The following is a 21310-nucleotide window of genomic DNA, read 5'->3' as shown; positions in this document are numbered from 1 at the left end:
GTTTTTCCCAATTTCCCTGTTCTGTGGGAATCATGCCAGTTCTTTATAATCATCACCCGGGAATTATTCATAGCGAGATACTCGCGTACTTACTTCCCCTCATCGCTATCGCGTCGAAGAATCACTTCAGACGAACTCAACGTATTTAGATGTATCGGCGAAGGCGAACTAGAACTGCTGTCCATATTCTGCGGTAACGATATCAACGATCCGTTCATCGCCATTGTACCTTTTTCTAAAAAGAAAAGTGATCATAAGTTCTTCAACTGAAACCCCTAGCATAAGCATAACAACCTTAAAGACCAATCATAGTACATATTAGTAATGATGAACGATCATGAAAATTATGGTCATCGGTCCAAGGTGTCCTTAATGTCCATTGTGCAAAATGGTACAAAATGGTCTTAGATTATTTGAAGTAGCTCCTGTTTTAATGGAACAGTTTTCCCAGTCTTATCAGGCAGGGCAAGCAGGTTGATGTATTCATCTCCTTTTAAATGTCTTTTTTAACCCATTAGCACTCAGGAATTGCACTATGTAGTGTCAATTACTCCTCAGAAAATTCAAGGTCAAATCCAAGTTCATCACGATACCGAATAGCTCATTTCTTGTTTATTTCCATGCATTACAAGTTAGTGTTATTTTGTAGTAAATAGTCAAGGCTTTCATATGATGTATGATTTGATGAGGTGGGCCACCAAAATCGTGTCATTATGGCCGCCGAAATTCATCCGAACTTACTGGGATTCGAAGTGAGCACTCAGATGTGTCATGTATACTCGAAATACTCGAGAAATTGAAATAGGAAGATGCTGATTTCTGTTTGGTATTTCAAGGACTTAGGTGTGCAGTTTATCATAAGCTATTGGGTTCGAATCCCACTATAGCCGTTTTTGCGCAGCATACGAAAAAATTGCCGGGCGGATTCGGGTGGCTCGAGGAGTAATAGGCAGGGTGGATACAGGCAGCTTGAGTGCTAATGGGTTAAACATTTTTTCATAACAAAATTTAAGTTATTCACATTTTTGCGCTTAATTTTCCAGATTTTACATGTTTTTCACATCTATCTGTGACCCCTTTTAAACGAGAAAATAACTCCTAAAATTGGCCCATAAATCTGACTGCAAGAGCCGACTATTTGAAAATGAACTGCGGAACTGAGTCCAGCAGATGTAAGCTGCGATCACACAAGCACTTTTGGCCCGGACGAAATTTATTGGCCCAACCAAAAACGGCCTGAACCTAATTATCGAGTGAGTGGTTTACATCTGAACCTAATTAGGCAGGGACAAAATTTGACTCTGGTCAGATACGGGCCAAATCGCCTACGCGTGATTGTGGCTACACACAGGTAGAGTAAGAACGATAAAAGTCAGATTCTGTCGCCGTAAAAATAGGAGGACGAAATGACTTACTAGATGAATTAACGCCCATCGGTAGTTTATCGTAGTTGTCTCCGATGAACGCGATATCGCCGAACATGGCACCGTCGTATCCGATATGCCCGGTGTGTCGCAGATCGTTCTGTGGTCCGCTGATCATGTCGCGGTTCAAAGTCTTACGACCCGATCTACGCGCAGATTCTACACAAAAAAAAGAAGAAAAAAACAATTCATGAATTCAAACCTTCGTCATTTTACCATCGTTACGTTGGGTAGTTATTCACCCCTGGACCCCGGTCTAGAATTGAAATCATCGACAGCGGGTCATTTGTAATTCATAGTCCGCGCAACTGGTGCCGGTTCCCGGGTTGAAGTCCGACATGAAAACCGCGTTCAACACCGTGGAAACATCCGGCCCATTGCTGCCGGCAGGTTTCTTGGGAAACCTGACTCGCGGATGCACGCACACCAGACCACTACTGAGACCCAGGGCCCAGTTCTATGGACTGGTAGTATCTTTAACCCGGGTTAACAGAATTCATTTTCAATTGAGTTAACCCCGGGTTAAAGGTAACACCAGTTTTTAAACTGGGCAAGGGTTACAGCATTAGCCTGATTGGCCTTGAATAAGCCCGAATTATTCGATATTTCCGATTTGATATTTCGAACATGTCGGCGGAGAACGATAATCATTATTTACATATTAATGGTATGATTATTTCATGGTTATAGGATTTATACATAGGGGGCGCCAGTAGTGATTTCTATTCGGTTAGTAACCAATGACTACATGCTCAATAGACGCGCATAGCGTTGTATGGGTTGTAATTAAGTAATTGATAAGCTGAAACGAAAAAAGTAACGAATTAGCCGAGATTTATCACAAGGTTTTTTACAGAACAGATGTGTTGTGTCGTATATTGAGATACGTTCAATGGATATATATATATATATATATATATATATACACACAAATCATCGTTAATCAATCCAAACTGTAACTGAAACCCATTTTGATACTGATAACAATTTTAGGCAAAAAAAGATACCTTGTTTCTCATAATCGGCTGGGTCATTTTGTAAATGTAATAAAATATGTAACCAGTTCATTTCTATAACTGCCAGGACTGTTACGGTTAACTTGATCATGATTTTGAAAAAAGTAATTTACAGGGTAGATAGGCGACCGGCCGGGTCTACTAGCCGAAATGAGAAACAAGGTATCAATTTTTCTAGCCTTATCGAAGATATTTTCATACAACAATGTAAGAGCCGACAAATGATTTGCAGTTTACGTATCTGTAAATACGGATCAAGTTCCACAGTTGCGAGCTAGAATTACCTATTGAGTTTAAATTATGTACTGAAAGTTAATTTTCATAGAGATAATTCTTGAATTAAATCTTTGCTCAGAACCGTAGAACTGGATCCAGATATATTCTAAAGGATAATTAAGGCAAAAAAATTTTAATAAAACTGCGTTTTTCTATCCTTTGCTACTAGGGTTGCAGGGTACAGTTGCACAGTAGACATGATCGCATGACTGTGCAACTGGTCCCAGGGTTTCAAGCCTTTCTACGTTTCAAGCCTTTCTATGAATGTATACCATAGGGGGAGCCTGAATTTTGGAAAGATCGTTTTATACAGATCAGTTCAAATCAATCTTAACTGTAATCAAAGTGCTGACTAATTAATAAGAATTTTTAAAAATTCCACACCAGTGTGTTGTATAACGGGAATACCACTATAGACTATAGAGTATCTACACCATGGTGCGGTGTATCATTAGTTACTAATATTTCACTATGTTTAACAAATGCTGCCATCTTTCAATAGAGATAAAAACTAATCATTATTAACACCAATACACCCCAAGGGGATGTACTAGCAAAGTTCATCACCAATTTATACACCGCACTGCAGTGTAGACGTACTGAATGGGTTAAACATATGGTATATATCCGTAACGAAATTAATGTCTTTTCAAGTTTAACTAACTCAGAAAATCAAATAGATTAATGATTTTTTCTAAAAACTTTGTATTATCTTCAGGGTTTGAAGCCTACTACATGACCAGGGTGAGGGGAGTAAGTTCTATCCGATAACGAAGCAAGAAGAGCTGTTAGTTTGCTACTGATAAATCCCTCCAACAAGTATGTACAAACACGCAGATACTGATACAATAGACCAGACTTTAAAACTGGATAAATATTATCAGATGTAGGAAACGAAAACAAAACTGTTATTCCTCATGGTTTTTGTACGAACAGGTCAGTTTGTGGAACGATCTTCTCTTTCGCTACTGCATCTGCGCACTTTCGATGTCTGAATCTCGAGAGAGAGTAGCTTTTTCTCGACGCTCGGCCCCGTTTACCTCGAAGAACCGGGTCAAGATTTAAAAACATACACGACTGTTACTGCCTATCGGCTATAAAGCAGACGAACTTCAACAAAATAAATTTACTACCAATTTCCAGTTTTCAGATTTTCAGGTACCGGTTTTTTCAATGCGATACCTCGTTCCATCCAGGTGAAACACTACATCCCACAAAATAACATAAAGTGCAAAAATGTTTCCTCGAGCTGGTGGTCTATTCAACGTTTCAACTATATTCTAAAAGTCATTTTCAGGAGAATACTGAGTAAGAGTGAAGTTAGTGCTCAGTATTCATGATGACGACGATTAAATTACAGTCGAAATAAACTACTAGCTCAAGGAAACATTCTATCGCGGGATTCTCTACATATTTAGGTAATGTTTATTTTGGTTATGTCTCAGGTAGGAGGCGGGAGATAATTCTAGCGCTGAACGTCCGTAGCCACATAAAGGCGAATCAAACCGGTCCGATATTCCCCTCAGAATTGATATTGCATCCGTTCGGAAAACTAAGCGAGGGAATTATTTAACCGGCATAATCAAATAGACGGCAGGTTGACGAACACATTATGGAGGATGAAAATTTTCCATGAAGATCTTAATAGCTAGCTAATCTGGTTCCACGCTCATGAAGTAAGACACAGCATTAAGATGAAAATGAATTGGGTATAATCGGGCTAAATAAATGGTAGGTTCTCATTGGAAACAAAAAAAGAAAACATTATCAAAAACTGGAAATTCAACACAAAAACAGGACGAACAATAATAACGTACATTACATACATTCATATCCTCAATAATCATCACTATACAGCCAGCTACATAGATAATGGAGGAGCTGCTGGCATGTGAGGATCAGTGAATAAGTTATCCCATCCAACAACGTGTACCCGACACACAGGAAAATTCGATTGAATCTTCGCGGTTAAATGTTATTTGTATTATTAGTTTTTACGAAGTGACCTTGAACCTGTTACGATAATGACCTCGAACCCATACACAATAATGGCCTTGACCGACACGATAATGACGTAGATGAGTGACAAAAGCAGATTCACTTCTCAACATCTATAGCATCTTCTCCTGGAATAGGTACCGCCAACGCGAGAACCATGAAGAATCCCACCGATTCCGGTAGTTAGTAAAGATTGATGCTATTTTCTATAAAGAGCGGTTTTTCTTACTTTTACGCGGCTCGTGTCATCAAGAGATTGAAACAGATACGAGAAGAACTTAACAAAGGAAGAAATCAGGAGAAAAATGAAGAGGAGATTCTGCTTTTGAAAACGTGACATTCTTTTGTCAGAGTTAGAACTATGGTAGTCTCCTCGTCCTGATGTCTCCGTCTAACTCCGGCTGGTTTGGTGGTGACATGTATCGGATATCATTAACCAACCGGCAGTGAAAGGGAGAGAAAGGGGCGAAGATAAGACTACAGAATACAACAATATTGACCTTCCATACAAACACAGACTTTATAGTAAGATATCAAATTAGTATTCATCACCGATATTTTCCACTAGTATATATATAAGGCTAAAAAACGATAGATACCTTGTTTCTGCTGAGTTTTAAAGTCGACCCAGCCTCCTATCTACCCCTGGGCCCCCGGTTTCACGAAAAAGTGTAAGCCAAAAACGGTTAAAGTTGAATTGTTGTCCTCGTTGAAAAGATGAGGAAACCAATAGCAATTACACCAAAAATTTTAGTTAAACTTTTTTGTGAAACTGGACTCTGTACATTAACTTTTACAAAATTATGATTAAGCATACAATAGCGCATACAATAACAGACGCCGTAGCTAGAAACAGACGCCGTAGCTCGAAATGAACTGATTTCAAGTTTTATTGCAGTTTACAAAATGACCCAGCCGATTAGGAGAAACAAGGTATAATTTTTTCTGAGCGTAGGACCAAATCATTGATTTCCTAGTCATTGATTTTCTAGTTATTGTTCGTCGAAGTCAATATTGCTGTATATCCATGATGATAATGAACGAAACCTCAAGTGCCAGAGTAGGCAAACTATCGAAATAGGTGACGAGAGTTAGAGAGAAAGTCGAGTCTTTATAAAGAAGCGCGTTAGCCACAGAAGCGTACTGTGGCACTGGAGGTGAAGGTATAATAAAGCATAGAACTATAAGCGTAAGGGAAGGCCGTGACATTGCTATACATTCGCCTTCGCTATCTTCGAAATTGATCAGCGCCCTCACCGGTGGCGATAAACAATAAATTCTAGGAAATATTTTTCGATTATATTTTCTCTGCGAGCATTGAACGTTACTGTTTTTCGAGATTTGGTATCAGACTTAAAACAAATCGATGAAAAACGCTGAATTAAGAATAGAGACCGGCAACCAGTCTACAACATCTATTGTTTATCGCCACCGGTGAGGGAGCTGAACAAAACAGAAGTTTACTAGCCTCGCAGATTTTTGAGGAGTCGGCCTTCCCCGTTCGCGTATAGTTCTATGAATAAAGTTGTTATTAGGGATGAATGTGTATAGAGACGGATTGAATGTGATACCTGCGAGGCGTTTGATTCGATTCAAACCATTTAAACTGTTTAAACTGTGAAAAGCTGCAATAAAAATCGATTGGAAAACTAAAGAAACGACACACACACACACACACGCACACACTACCGCGCGTAACACTGAATCCACGACCGCCGCCGACCGCAATGATCTCTGATCAAATTAGTGGACGAGATTTCGGAAATATAATCATCAAAATTCAAAAAAAATCGAAACAGTTCTTTTTGCTGTTTAGCAAGGCCCAGTCACAGATGGTTTGAGATCGGTATTAATCATAGAGCTAAAATGGGTAAGACAGGACTGCCAACCTCTGAAGAGTGGTATCAGTAACAAATCGAATTCTTCGCAAAGACATTTCATCGAAATATGAAATAAAACGTTCAAATTAATCAGTTATCAACAGTAAGACCCTCAGTAACATCTTTCATATTGCTGTATGCATCAAACAAATCAAATCAGTATTTCTTGGTAAAAAATAGTAACAAATACTGAAAATCAAGAAAAGTTGGCAACTCTGGAAATATAACCCTTTTTTCTAACTTGCAATATTGATCTCTGTACCCAGTTATCAACAGTTCTAGCACTAAAATATTGACTCTAGAATTAAAACATTTGACTCTAATTTTCACTGCAGAGTCGAACTCAGATCTATGAAACCGGGTCCTGGTAAACTTTCCGAAATACCGTCTGCTAAAATAAATGGGAAAATCACGATAATATGAAAAAATATATGAAAAGGGCAAAGCGCCAGGTGGGTAATTAATATTACTGCATATCTCAGTGGAAAGAAATCGAGAAATTCCTCGGGATTTTGCCGAAAAGTTTAAATGACTAGGACCAGATGCTCAGAAGTAAATCATAAGCCACGATCACTAAGTGCCAGTGAGTCATTTCCGGTACCAGTTGCAATTCAAACGCAATCATTTGTCTCATGCTAAAATTTGGCTCGGGCCTGGTCCGACGTGTTTTGGTCCGATCCATTTGGCACCCGTGAGAACAGTTGTCCCGGGCATAATTTGGCAAGGGCCAAAAAGGCTTGTGTGATCGCGGCTATAACCCGCAGATAATTACCACTATGTCAACTATCCACCGGTTACTCTAACCAACTTTTAAGCAACTGCAGCCCCTTCTTATGTTTACTCATTAACACCTAATCATAGATTATTCGATTTATTGATCGCATCGATTTCTATTATCCGCTAGATACACGGCACTACTAACTAACATTACATAAGCTCTCGGAAAATAGGGGCGAAAATCACTCGCAAGTATTAACGATCAAAACAAACGCTTTATGCGGGTTGTTCACAAACCGGGTACTGAGCGTCTTAGATAGAATATATATATAGTTATGTATATAGAATTTCGACCTACTATTGAACTCGAATTTCATGTCGAAGTCGTCTGCAAGCAGCAACGCATTAGAATACTATTTGAGTACGTATATATAGATGGTAGATCCGCGAGTACTTCTTCGTTCCTCGTGATAATCCGATATAATAAGATGATCTAGTCAGTTCGAACGTCTAAGGCAAATTGCTAGCCGTAAAACGTATACGTATAATTCATTGAGCACGATAGCTATCAGCTATTAGTATGAATGAATGAATGTTATGGCGAATACGTACTGGGAAGTTTTTCGCGGAATAAAAAACTTATGAAAGACGACTTGATTCATAATAGTACTTCGCGGAAATCTATGCTATGCACGCGTGCCGTGTGTACACACAAACAAGAGCCGAACGCTGCCATTTATAGAGCATTTTCATTCATCGAAGGGTCAAAGTTTATCCATTACCGAGATTCGCGGAACTGAGAACGCGTACAATACCGAGAGATATAGATAAATAAAAACGGTGAAAGGTAATAAAAGCGTTCGAAAATTGAATTATCATTCTTCGAATTCAATTCCGAGCGACACATTTAAGTACCGGGGTACGTATCTAAAAACGCCCCCTGGCGGCGGCGGCGTTTTTACTTACCTCGTCGATTGATTTTCGTTTTGCGGTAAACGGGACTGACGATTTTCTCCTCGTAATACGGCACGACGTCGCCCGGTTGAAATAGTCCCGTTTTTCCGGTCGCCAGGCAACCTTTGTACAGGTCGGGGTGGTCGGGCGGTTTTTTGTCGAGCACGGTGATTATGTCGTTCGTCCGGTATTCCAGGTAATCTTTCGAACTCAGATTCGCGGGCGAATCTTTAACGGCTTTCACTTGTTCGGGTTTCAACTGAAAAGATATGTATCATTCATCATCAGTTATCATAACATTGTTAGAACGGAATAACCCTTTAGACGACACCACTGTCCCAGCAGCTCTGGTGGAAGCTTCTCGGGCAAGGCTCCACTGTTACTAGCCTCGTACCGTAGCCTACCCTCTCTCACCAGCCAGCCACATGCCGGAATTCGTTTCTGTCGGCATACTTCATTCAGATTCAGATTCGTTTTAGAGAATGAGGATCAAATGGCAGAGTCGCATGATATCATTCGCCGAGATCCAGGGTCCAATCGATTCAGTCATACTTTTTCGACGTGTATTAAAAGAGAAAATTCAAGACGGTTTCTTTAATCGGTAATATCGAGTATTACACCTGGATTTATGAAAAAATTCGATAGGACGTGTGCTTCTGAGGAATATTCGATTTCAGCAGCTATAAATGAATTCTGGAGTTCTTACAGACAACAAAAGTACTGGATCCAGTTCCACAGTTCTAAGTTAGAGTTAACTCTGAGTTAAAATTAGTTCATTTTCAATAAGTTAGCCGAGATTTAAGACCAGTCTATAACCATCTCAGTTCTATGAAGTCAATCTAACAAGTTAAGACCTTCTTAGTTGAGTTTTAACCTTTCCCTTTTCGGTGCTTTACTAATTAATACCCGGAAGTGCTGGAGATAATTTGAAAATTCCAGTGTGTTGAATAACGGGCATACCGTTATAGTGCGGTGTGTAGTTAGTTACTAATATTTCACTTTTGTTTGATAAGTGCTGCCATCAATAGAGATTAAAACTAATTACATGTACTAATAACATCAATACACCGTGATACGGTGTACTAGTAAAGTCCATCACAGATTTATCTACTGCACTAATGAGTAGATGCACTGAAGGGGTTAAGATTTAAGATCACTATTGGACTTAAGGTCATGACTGTGAAACTGGGCCCTGATCTGTTTTAGTTTCATAGCCAATCTGATGATTTAAACTTGTGATGACTTACAACCATTTCTTGACCCATTTCTTGAGTCATAATTGCCCGGAAAAAAATCAAAACAGTGACAATAGATATCAATGAATAGTCTTGGTTGAATTGGTGTTACTTCTACATTATAGGGTGGCCACTTTTATTTGACTTTTTTCATGACTTTTCCGCGACATGCGCATCGTTTTCTCTGACTTGATCTACTAATACAGTCAAATACGTAACACATAAATGAACACTGATTGAATTTACACGCAATCTTGCTGTCTCAACAAATTCCCCTGACTCTGATTTAAAAGAAAAGAAATTTACTCGACTTTTCCCAGACTTCCCTGACTGCAAATTGTTTTCCCTGATTTGATTCGCTAAGAATCCAATCAATTAACACAGTCGAATACGCAGAACATCGACAGAAACTGTTTCATTTGACACATGATCTAGCAATCTCAACATATTTTCCAGACTTTACCCTGATTTTTAGCTTTTTTTACAAAATTCCCAGACTTTTAACTTTCCCTCACGTTTCCCTGATTTCCAGGCGGTGGAACCAACCTGGATTATTATCAGACCGCGAAACGGAACGCGGCCCTGTCTTACCTGAGGTAAACGAAACATCAGATCGGCAAACGCAGGTCGCTCCTCGGGATTATGCGCCCAACATTTCAACATCATCTCGTAGTAGTCTTTCGGACAACAATCGGGCTGTTCTAAACGCTGGCAGTTCGGCTCGTCGATCGTATCCAATATCTGCGGAGAAAAAATAAAAATCAATTCAGCATGAACCGCGGAGAAATATTTTTGTCGAAAATTCCGCAAAATCTATAAAACTGTTTGAACCGGTGGTGAGGCACCTCGGGCTAATCATCGTATTTTCTGCTGTTTGTCTTTTATTCGATTTTCGCAGCTCAAAATCTTATCAAATGCTTCTGTTTTCAAAACTGATGATGAAATAAAGAGTCACGGGCCACAGTTGCGCGCAGAATTTCATCGGATAATAAAGCATTATGTTTTACAGGAACTAAGTCTTTTATTCACAATACTGGTTAACTTGAATCAACTGCAGGGGCTGCGGTTGTTCAAAATATGGTTAAAATTAACCAGTGGATACTTTCAGTAACAATTGAAATTCCATTGCAAAGATGGTACTTGTTAACTTCAAAGTACATGGCAGCAGCTGGGGCTAGTTGCTCAAAATTTGGTTTAAGATAACCGGTGGATAAATACCATAGCAACAATGAACTTTCAATTGTCACTATGACAACTATCCACTGGTTGAGCAACTCGCCTCCTGATGTGCGTGTTTCAGCTTAAGCTCTCGGTTCATCCTAAATGAAGCCCCTTATATAGAATATAGCTTAAGTATGTAAATCTTCTCTCGACAGCTTTTTGTGGTCAGTTACATGAACGCTGACGTGGTTTGCTCAGGAAATAACGAAATCATGAACTATTACTTCCTGTCTAGCCGCGATTCGAACGTGATGATTGACATTCCATAACTAGATTCCTCCCCTAGTACGGACAGTTGGAGACCTGGTCAACTGCGGGAGGGGTTCTCGTGCCGATGCCATCACAGGTTTTCGAATCCGTAAAGCCGGATGTATGCATACTTACGTACGTATGTTAACACGGAACCCAAAACAAAAACGAGTGGAAAACAGCAATTTTTTTTTTGTTTTCAAGTGTCCCCACACTACACAACAATACGAAAATATACAAATTGCTTTTTTTCCATTGTAAACCTGTTTTTTTACTGTTGGGCGCATCCGGTTATTACAGCGTTGGTTGTCATCCGAGTAAACAATGCTCCCATTAGACATTAACATCTCGGTAAAACTAATTCCTGCCGTCACTAATTAAGAGGGCTACAGACGTTTTTCCTCGACCGTTTCGGGACACGGTGCCGATGACTGACCACTCAACAGGATCACAATTAATACTTAACAGTCGAGAGTAGCCATTAATGGATTATATAGATGAGGCGGCCATATCAATCTTTAACAAAAAAAAAGAAGAGACCCAGACGAAAATGAGAGAGAGTTTACTACGTAGACGCCGCCACACACGAATGGATAAAACGATTACCCGCGAGTAGATCAGCTCAGAGTATGCGACTTAAAACGTACCAGGAATTACAAAAAAATATCAACTACAAAATGCCTCTTTCATCCGTAACCGCCATCAGTCTGGCCGGTTTTCAAATACAGTTTATAGCGCATTACGTATAAAAACACTGTTTACGCGGGTATAAGCGCCTGATGGGTTTCGGAAACTAGGTTTTTTTCTTTTTTTACGGAATAAACTAAGCCGGCTGATAAGTCCATAAACATTGCCACAGTATATAAAATGCATTAATTCAGCTTTTGACTCTGTAATCTGGCCCTTTTTACAGGGTGGCCATTTTTATTTGACTCGCTTTTTCCCTGACTTTTCCCCAACTATTCCCCGACATGCCCGTTGTTTTCCCTGAATTTTCTCTGATTATTCCCCGACATGCCTGTTGTGTTCCCTGTTTTTTTCTGACCATTCACTGACATGAGCGTTGTTTCCCTGATTTTTAGCTTTTTTTTTTATTACAAAAATCCCCCACAAAAAATTTTCATTTAAAAAAAAAATGAAATTTCCCCGACTTTTGCCTGGGCCCAGTGCCACAGTTCTGGGTTAAGATCTGACTCTGAGTTAACTCATTGAAAATGAACTAACTTTAACTCTAACTCACAACTGTCGAACTGGGTCCTGACTTCTAGGTAATTGGCCACCATCTCGAAGTAACACCAGAATAGGTATAAATCACGACCGGGTGACGCAGTTCGATGCGTTTTTTTAAACCATTTCGTTTATTACCTTGTTTCTATTTCGCCGGGTACAGTTTACGAAAAACATGTCATGATCTAACCAATGTTTACAAACATCAGAAAACCACGCGTTTTTATTTACGGCCATCAATGAATGTTTTTTCTCGTATTTACGGTAATAAATTCACGACATGAAAAGGTTTTATTCCATTGCATTTACTGTACATCGAAATGGATGAACACCAAACATCCATAGCGCATTCTCAGAAACGCTCGCAAAGACACTTCGTTTTTATTCCCGAACGACGCCGTACAAAAACGGTGCTTCCGTTTCGAAACATTCGCGAGCGCGTTGATAAATGATCCTCGTTTAAAATTTTTACGGAATCTATATTTGCGCAGACTTCGAATTCGGTTATGCAGCTCTTTGTACACAGGCTAAAGGACTTGGTTCGATAGAAGAGAATATATCAGCTAATTTACAACTAATGCAGTAGTGGAACGGGGTGTAAAATTTGTAAATGTTTTCAGGTCGGATTGGGGACCATACCATAATTAGAAATGGGCTGTCATGAGCATTTTTGACCAAAATATTCACACCTGTGCCAAATGGATGCGCGCTTCAGGGTTGTATTGCGCTGCAGTCGCTTACTACTATTTCCTTATTACGATTTCGATAATCCAGACATGAAATCAAAGCTGATAGCCTCCTGATTCAAATGAACCAAATCCTGTTAACTTCCGTTAAATAGTTCGTGAATCATACGTCACTCTTCAAACGTGAATTTAGGGCAGAAATTTGCCCTGACCAGAAACGCGTCAGACCAGGCCCATGCCAAATCTAAATACAGATAAAATTATTGCCAAGTAGCTGCTCGGATGTAACTCGTCCCAAGGTGAGATGACTGATAAATGGTTAATGGCTGGGGGTAATAATACCAAATTTGGAGCATATTTGAACTATCTCTGGTTCCTATATAAATGACACTATCATTATTTCAGAAAAAAGTGATCTACGTAAGTGCGACGGGTCCACGCCAGTTTGACCCACGCCAAATTTTCTCCGCGCGATCGTCACCGCTTTGGGATTTAGTTGATCTTCAGATATAAACGCGGAAACTAAATCCGTATCGAGAGAAAAACACTTATCTAACGATTTATAATCAAACGATGTGCGAATAGTTCATGAATAATTCAATAAAACGTGGTCACCACCTCGAATATACATGTATCCATATCTTCGGTTTCAAGGAATACACGTTTCAATAGCGAGATTAATGGCGTGGGTTGATTCAATCAGGGCTACAAAGGTGTGCAGACCGACACGTACCCTAAAGGGTTCACCGTGAATATCGATAATATAAACCTCACCCACTCATTCGCAGAAACCCGTTCGAATTCATTCATACGTTTTTTTAAACCATTTTTTTTTCTAATTCGAGAAAAGCGTCTGCCTTAAAATACAATGCCTTTCGAAAATATTCACCCGAGCGTGAATGAAATATTTCATATCGTCGCTAGTATTTTTTAAAGATGACTCAACGCGCATTTAGTTTAAGCGAGTCTGGGCCTATAACAGGTTGACGATAGCAGCCCGGTTCTATAGCTCTTGAAAAATTAGTGAATTTTCATTTGTGGAAGTCGAAACTTATCTCAGAACTGTTGTTTAGGGCTGAGATTTAAGACCAGTCTATAAGACCATCTTAGTTCTATAGCCAATCTAACAATTAAAGACCGATTTACTCACCTGTTGACCCGTCATAGCAGCCCACGGTTGAAAACCGTACGAAAACATCTCCCAGACCGTCACTCCGAACGCCCATACATCGGAACTCGACGTGAACTTCAGATAATTGATACATTCGGGAGCGCACCTTCAAAAAATAACCAACAATTCTCATCTATTTTAGCACAAGCTATTCAGAGCAGTGACAACGAACACTACACGCAATAAGGCGGAAATCGTTAATACGGAACGGTTATGTTTTAAAATGTTTAAAAGCCGCTTTCAGGAGCAGGAACTGTGAGATAATCTATAAATGGACTTACCAGGCGATCGGCAATTTCAAATTCACGTTGAAATTAGTTTGATAATAATCCTTGCCTAATCCGAGCGCTCGCGACAGACCGAAATCGCCGATCTTTATCTGTAAATAGAAATGAAAATTTGCCTTAACGTAATAACACGAATACCCAATTCCCAAAGTATTTTATGAGTAATTTTTCAATTTTTCCGTTAACTTATCAGACTGATGTTGGCAGCCATTTATGACATAGAAAAAAAATTAGAATTATATTGTTATGAAAAATCAAAGCGATGTTGAGAGGCAGTAGAAAATTATTTCAAGGACAGCAATAGATTTTCAGTAGCGGGGTGAGGTATATTCAAGGATTTTCCCGATAGTTGGCAGCTCTGCTGAATAGAAATGAGGGCCTTCGTAAAAGTGGGCATATCAACCTACTAATACACGGTCATCAACAGTTCATTTTGATTTTCAAGACAAATTGCCAAAGATACTTAGTTGCCCTTTGATTCGACGATTGATATCCCAGAACAGATGCTACGTGAAATGTAAAACGAACTTCCCAAATCATCCCCGATTAGAGGAAAATCAAGAGAATTCCTAAATATTTTCAAAATTCCTGGATTCTTTATTTCTGACTTGAAGAAATGTCTAAAAAGAAGTACAGAAAATTCAACGTCTTAATCCTTTCAGTGCTGGCTAATTAATACCCTATAGTGCTGAAGATAATTTGAATATTCTGTAAAATTCCACCCTTGTGTGTTGAATAACGGGAATAGCACAATAGTGCATCTACACCCTGACGCGGTACATCGTTAGTTACTAATATTTCACTATGTTTGACAGATGCTGCCATCTTTCAAGAGAGATAATTAGTAATTACTAATTAAATCAATACACTGCAGTGCAGTGTACTAGCAAAATCCATCACTGATTCATACACCGCACTGCGGTGTAGACGCACTGAAAGGGTTAATAAACGGTCTTAAAAATCGAATATTTCTCCAAACATTCGTCTATAACACTCAGTCTTATATAGTCCAGGTCCATGCTCGACTTGACACATTGTTACCGTGGCAACATATCCGAGATATGAGAAAAATAAAGCCGATAGCTACCAAAAAACTGTGAAACGGAATAAGGATCTAGTTCGAACGAATCGAACTACGTAACAATGCTGTAGTCTCGGATGTAGACAGGGACGGATCCAGGGTGAAAGGAAGGGGGTCCCCTAAGGAAATCTAGGGTAGTTTTTCCAAGCTTCGTCGCGATTTCGTTGCTCACGCGTTTAGATCACTTAGAATGGTAAAACAGCTAATTGCCACGACAAAATTCTGATCTATTTCAGAATTTTTCAGGGTGGAATTATAGAGTCCTCAAAATTTGAGGGGGATTTCTGGACCCCCGGACATCGCCCCTGGACCCGTCACTGGTAGATACCGATATAGTCTAGAATGTCGATGCTAGGGTAAACTAGTTTGCCCCTACACGAGTACATGTGTCCCGACATGATATGTACCAGTGTCACATACAGGCACTTGCACGACATGTCCAACATGTACAGGTACTGGATTAAGTCTGACATCGGATAATGTATTCAGCCGTCTGAGATAAGATACAGAATACTAGTCTGCTAGAGGTTGCAGGTGTATAGACGTCGTCGTGCAGCCATATGCTTTTTTCGCATCGCAACACCAACGGTGAATAGGTGACGGATTTACACGACAGATCCCGAAATTTGTACATGTGACCATATAAGATTTTGTTGTTAACCCTTTCAGTGCGTCTATACCGCAGTGCGGTGTATGAATCAGTGATGGATTTTGCTAGTACACTGCACTGCGGTGTATTGATGTAATTAGTAATTAGTTTTTATCTCTATTGAAAGATGGCAGCACCTGTCAAACATAGTGAAATATTAGTAACTAACGATACACTGCGCCGCGGTGTAGACGCACTATAGTGGTATTCCCGTTATTCATCACACTAGGGTGGAATTTTTCAAATATTTCAAATTATCTCCAGCAGTATAGGGTATTGATTAGTCAGCACTGAAAGGGTTAAGTAAGGCGAGTCTCCAAAAACTGACGGTCAAACAAACTATATGACATCACTGGCAAGCCTCTTCAGGATACAGTATTGGGTTAAGATTTTTTGAAAATTTGGATACAATTTTCATGCCTTTTTGGAAAATGAAAAGTAATCCATTCTCAAATGATTTATTCAGGAACCCGGGCACTTCACATTTAAAATCTGTCATTTTTAAATAAGAGAGTGCCCCTTTTTACGGTGAAAAAGGGCCCTTTTTCTAGAAATAGAACTGCTAAAAAACTAATAGAACCCCTAAAAAAAAACTTGGCACAGGCACGGGCATTAGTAGACTAGTCTTGGATCACACACGTGACTGCTCGCAACGTGATTTGATCGGTTGCGACTGACCAGAAAATATGGGTGCAAATAGGTCAACTACGACATGTTGACTAGTCTCCGTCAGTCGCTCTTGCGACTTACGTACGTCGCGACTAGGAGAGACGGTCGCGTCGCCTCGTGTCACAGAAAGTAGAACATTCGCAGATAATTGAAGAAATCCGACGATTCGAATTTCATATGAAAATAATTATCATTTTGAAACCACAACGTTAGCATCAGGTGGAATGATGGCGAGTTTGGTTTAAATGTGACATCCATCATCAGTTGGAACGACCTGTTGAAACGTCGTTGAAACAGCCGAAACGTTGTGGTTTCAAAATAATGAATTTTATCATATAAAATTTGAACTGCGAGATTTCTTCAGTTATCTACGGTGTACACTGATTAGAGTGTTTATTCGAACATTTCCCTCATGACCAGCGTCACCAGGCAGTCGCGAGGGCACGTTGGCAACAAGATTGTCACCGATGGCAACAGCATCGTTGTAACAAGTGGCAAGGCCGACCTACGTATTTATTCCGGGGGGGGGGGGGGGGTAAGAAGACAAATATGAGTAGTCGATTTAGTCACCATTTATAGCGACATCGCGCGCGTATATAATAGACTAACCGTCGATTTGTCAACAGATAACGGAACGCTTCGCGAATATACTACCAGTGATAAACACAATTTTTACACGAGATGAAATTATGAAGAGCGAGACTGGCTCGATCAATATCCATCGCTGCTGTTAGTGCTGGTGGTGGTGGTAGCGGAGGAGGCTGAGTGATCCACCTACGCGCGCAACTCACTACTGTCACATATAAAACCAGACTCACTCGAGTGACATACTACCAGACATCAACGTCATAACCATCTACATTTCTTGCAAATTTCTCGCGCGTATCATGATGATCCCATGGTTTCCACAGTTATATGAATTAAAGATTCCCAAGTTTTTCCCAAGTATTTCATGGGTGATTTTTCAATTTTCCCAAATGGAAATGAACAGATACTATCCGGCTACATTCAACATTTTAGTGGTGACTGGTTGTTATCGGTGATTCCCCAGGGAAATCGCTGAAGAAAGTTACCCTTGGCAAATGCAATACGCGAAATGTAAATGAATTTCCCAAATATTTCCCTGATTTGAGGAAAATTTTTCAAATTCCCAAATATTTCCAAACCAGGAATTATTATTTAAAAATTTTTTCCCAATTTCCCTGTTCTGTTGGAACCATGTGATCCGGAATTTGAGACTGGACCCAACTGTCAGAAATTCAATGCCCAAAAACCATGCGAGGAAATGTTCAAAACCACTCCTCATAAGTCACAGCACCTCTGAGGGTCATCAAATTTGACACGACCGGTAATATGGGTAGAATGTCCTAAGGGCATTTACATGTTTCAATGCCCAATAAAAACCCAAAGAAATACATAGCACCAAACCTCAGTGACATAACCCTATTTCAGCAACTTTTACCCATGCTGCGGGCCATATCGAAAAAGTCGGAAAGAAGAATCTTTTTGGGGAATAAAAATCAGTAACTTTCAGTCAAAAAACTTAATTTCTATTGGTAAAATGTTAATAGTTTGGGTCTGAATTAGAGTCGCTTTTTGAATGAGACGCCATATTGGTTTCTCCAACTCCACAGTTGTGCTAACTACCGCCGAAAACTGTCCTAAGGAGCACTCCTAACTATGGAGCGCTCGGATGGACTTGAGGTGATTAAAGCGATTGAGGCGATATACACTGATCTCAGGAATGAAGAAAATGTTGGAAAAGGTCGGAAATCCGTCTATGGTCGGAAGATTTTCATCCCTGTTGTTTAAATGTTCAATCCACCCACAAATAACATCGTATGTATTTAGGACGCAAACTAATCTTGACTCTTTGAGAGACACCTAATTTAGACATCACTTGATTGACTCGAATTGTGAGTTTCTAATAGAAAACAAGCAAAAGTTCACAATGAGTCGCGAAAGAAGAGTTAAATATAAGTCCAATGATCACGAAGCCAAAATGTTAAAATTTGAAATCGTTAAAATCTATATTTCATTCCTTGATAATGGTTTTTAGCGGAAACCAAATGATATTTTAACTTATATTCCAACACACAGATCTTGCTTACAGCAGCGGCTGCCCTACAAAACCATCCGTAATCTCTACAGGAATACCAAATATCAATTTCACAATACGTAGTCGGTTTACTGATAATCACTGAAATAGCGCTGGTTTATCAAAGGACAAGTAAATATCAAACGTACACGCCCGCCCACTAAGTCCCCTGTAGCTGCGGGGTTATTAATATATCGATTGTCGATCGTTGAGCTTACAAAAACAATGATCAAACAAACACTGGATCGTTTGGTCGTCTGTTAGAAAGAACAGAAGCATGGATCCGATAGAATATAAACTCAGACACTAGAGGAATGATGCGAATGTGAACCATTTCCAGACAAGACTTGACATGAATGTGTCTGGAATAAAATCGGCCTAATATTGGCGGTGCAATGTAGGTTGTTAATCCCACAACTAGACCTCATCAGGTACACTAGACATCACTAGGTACACTAGACATCATCAGTTACACTTGACATCATCAGGTAGACTGGACATCATCAGTTACACTAGGCATCACCAGGTACACTGGACATCATCAGGTGCACTGGACATCATCAGGTACACTGGACATCATCATGTACACTGGACATCATCAGGTACACTGGACATCATCAGGTACACTGATCGTCAACAGGCACAAAGATCATCAACAGTACACTGGGCATCATCAGGTACACTGATCATCAAAAGGTACATTTATCATCAACAGGTACACTGAATTTCAACAGGCGCGTTGGGCATCATCAGTTCATCTGAATTCTTTTTATTACTTTCACGTTGTGGGACTTAACTGAATAATCACGAATCATATCAGATACATACCCTATCTTTAGAGAAGACTAGAATATTCCTGGCCGCTAAATCTCTGTGAATCAGTCGTTTTCCTTCCAGGTAGTTCATACCTTCCGACACTTGTAGAGCGAAATCGCACAGAGTCGTCACGGGAAACTGAGTTCGTAAACTCGTGTCCTTTAAACATTCCAACAGCGATCGCAACGGAGCGAGTTCCGTGACTAACATCAATCGGTCGCGGTCCAAAACGACGCCGTACATTCGCACGATGTTGTCGTGGTCGATCGCGTGCATGACGGTCGCCTCTTTCAGGAAATCCTGCGGCCCGTGCTGCATTCGCTCTTTACTGACACACTTTATCGCCACCTGGATCTACAACGAGAAATACACATGTACCCGGATGATGAGATTTTAGGTCTGAAATAAACCGGTACAAAACTAAAACATGTTCTTAAACTAAAGATCCATCGTTCCAGGATTTAGGCAAGTTTTAAAGGAGAAAATTTCATATTTCAATGAAGCATCTGCATCACTTTCATATCCCAATTGCAGGTGACTCCTAAATCCATTAATTCGATGGTTTTGAAAGCAGATTTTTATACTTGACACTAAACTTGATTTCTAATTCAGCAATCCCCTGACAGGGTAGGCTAACAAAAAGACCCTGCTTCGAACTGTACCAAATAAGGCGTAGTCTTATGTACAACTTCTAAAGTATCTTATTGCCTATTTCTCAAAATTGAAGGAGTTTTGAAAAAGTTACTGATATTTTGCTCAAATTAAAGGAATTTCAAGCACCTTCAAAACTATTTTTCATTCAGAAGGAGTTTTTTTTTTTAAACCGAGGAGTTCCAAGGACCCTGTTTAAATGCCACCTATATACGAGTGTAAGGAACCGATGCATCTAAAGCTAGATACGACCTAGAACTGAGTGTTTATTCTGACTGAAAGCATCGAGAGATTACCTCAAGTGGATATTCTGTATCACTCGCAACCACAACTCTAACCTCAGGGGTTTCTGAAACCCTTTCTAGTCGCCTAAAGCCCGGCGCACACGAGGCAATTTTTAGTCGCCGGTTGCTGCGACCGATTTCTAAGCAACCGATGAGCAATCGATCGCTAGGTGTCGCCCGTATGCGACCACTGGCGACGGAGAGGCGATTATCTTTCGCGCCAAACATTTTTATCATGCGACTTGTCAAGATGGCCCGGTGATGCCGTATTTGGAAGTATCACATGATAATCATTCGCTCTCTCATTGGCTAGTTGATGAGTCGCTTGTCGCTTGGTGTCTCTAGCTACCGCACACGGGCAACTCCCCAGCGATCGCCGAGCAATTTCTCGGCGACAAGCAATTTTCCGTCGCCTAATATCAAACATGTTTGATATTGGGCGACACAGAGCAATTCCTTTCGACAACGAGCAATCGCTGTCGCCCCTTGCCGCAGACGAGCGATTTTTTCGTTCGACGCCGAGCAATTCGGGCGGTTGCTCGAGAATTGCTCGAAACTGTCGCCTGTGTGCACCAGGCTTAAGGTAAGCTTATACTCACTCGGGCTGAATTGGAAGTTTAAGAAAACAAATACTACGGTACTAAAACCACAAGACAAAATTACCCAGACAGCATAACACAAAACATAAAATTTCATAACTCTTATGAGCCTTGAAAAATAA

At 40.0% G+C, this 21310-nt stretch overlaps 1 protein-coding gene across 4 annotated transcripts in view; it reads right to left on the bottom strand.

Moving 5' to 3' along the window:
• Window positions 1-21310, bottom strand: part of LOC141909336 (activated Cdc42 kinase-like) — a 52818-nt gene that overhangs the window by 12966 nt on the left and 18542 nt on the right. For all 4 annotated transcript variants that reach the window (XM_074799747.1, XM_074799750.1, XM_074799751.1 and 1 more), the window contains exons 5-11: window positions 19667-20008; window positions 14336-14433; window positions 14034-14160; window positions 10092-10241; window positions 8278-8524; window positions 1416-1583; window positions 94-235 (exon numbers count right to left, since the gene is read on the bottom strand). In XM_074799747.1, coding sequence (XP_074655848.1) covers window positions 94-235; window positions 1416-1583; window positions 8278-8524; window positions 10092-10241; window positions 14034-14160; window positions 14336-14433; window positions 19667-20008 — 1274 coding nt within the window. The remainder of the gene's footprint in view (window positions 1-93; window positions 236-1415; window positions 1584-8277; window positions 8525-10091; window positions 10242-14033; window positions 14161-14335; window positions 14434-19666; window positions 20009-21310) is intronic.

This window comes from Tubulanus polymorphus, chromosome 7, assembly GCF_964204645.1.
Source record: "Tubulanus polymorphus chromosome 7, tnTubPoly1.2, whole genome shotgun sequence".
In the NCBI taxonomy this organism is placed as follows: Eukaryota; Metazoa; Nemertea; class Palaeonemertea; order Tubulaniformes; family Tubulanidae; genus Tubulanus; species Tubulanus polymorphus.
The sequence above is the reverse complement of the archived record's forward strand: the minus strand, read 5'-3'. Positions and strand labels throughout refer to the sequence as shown.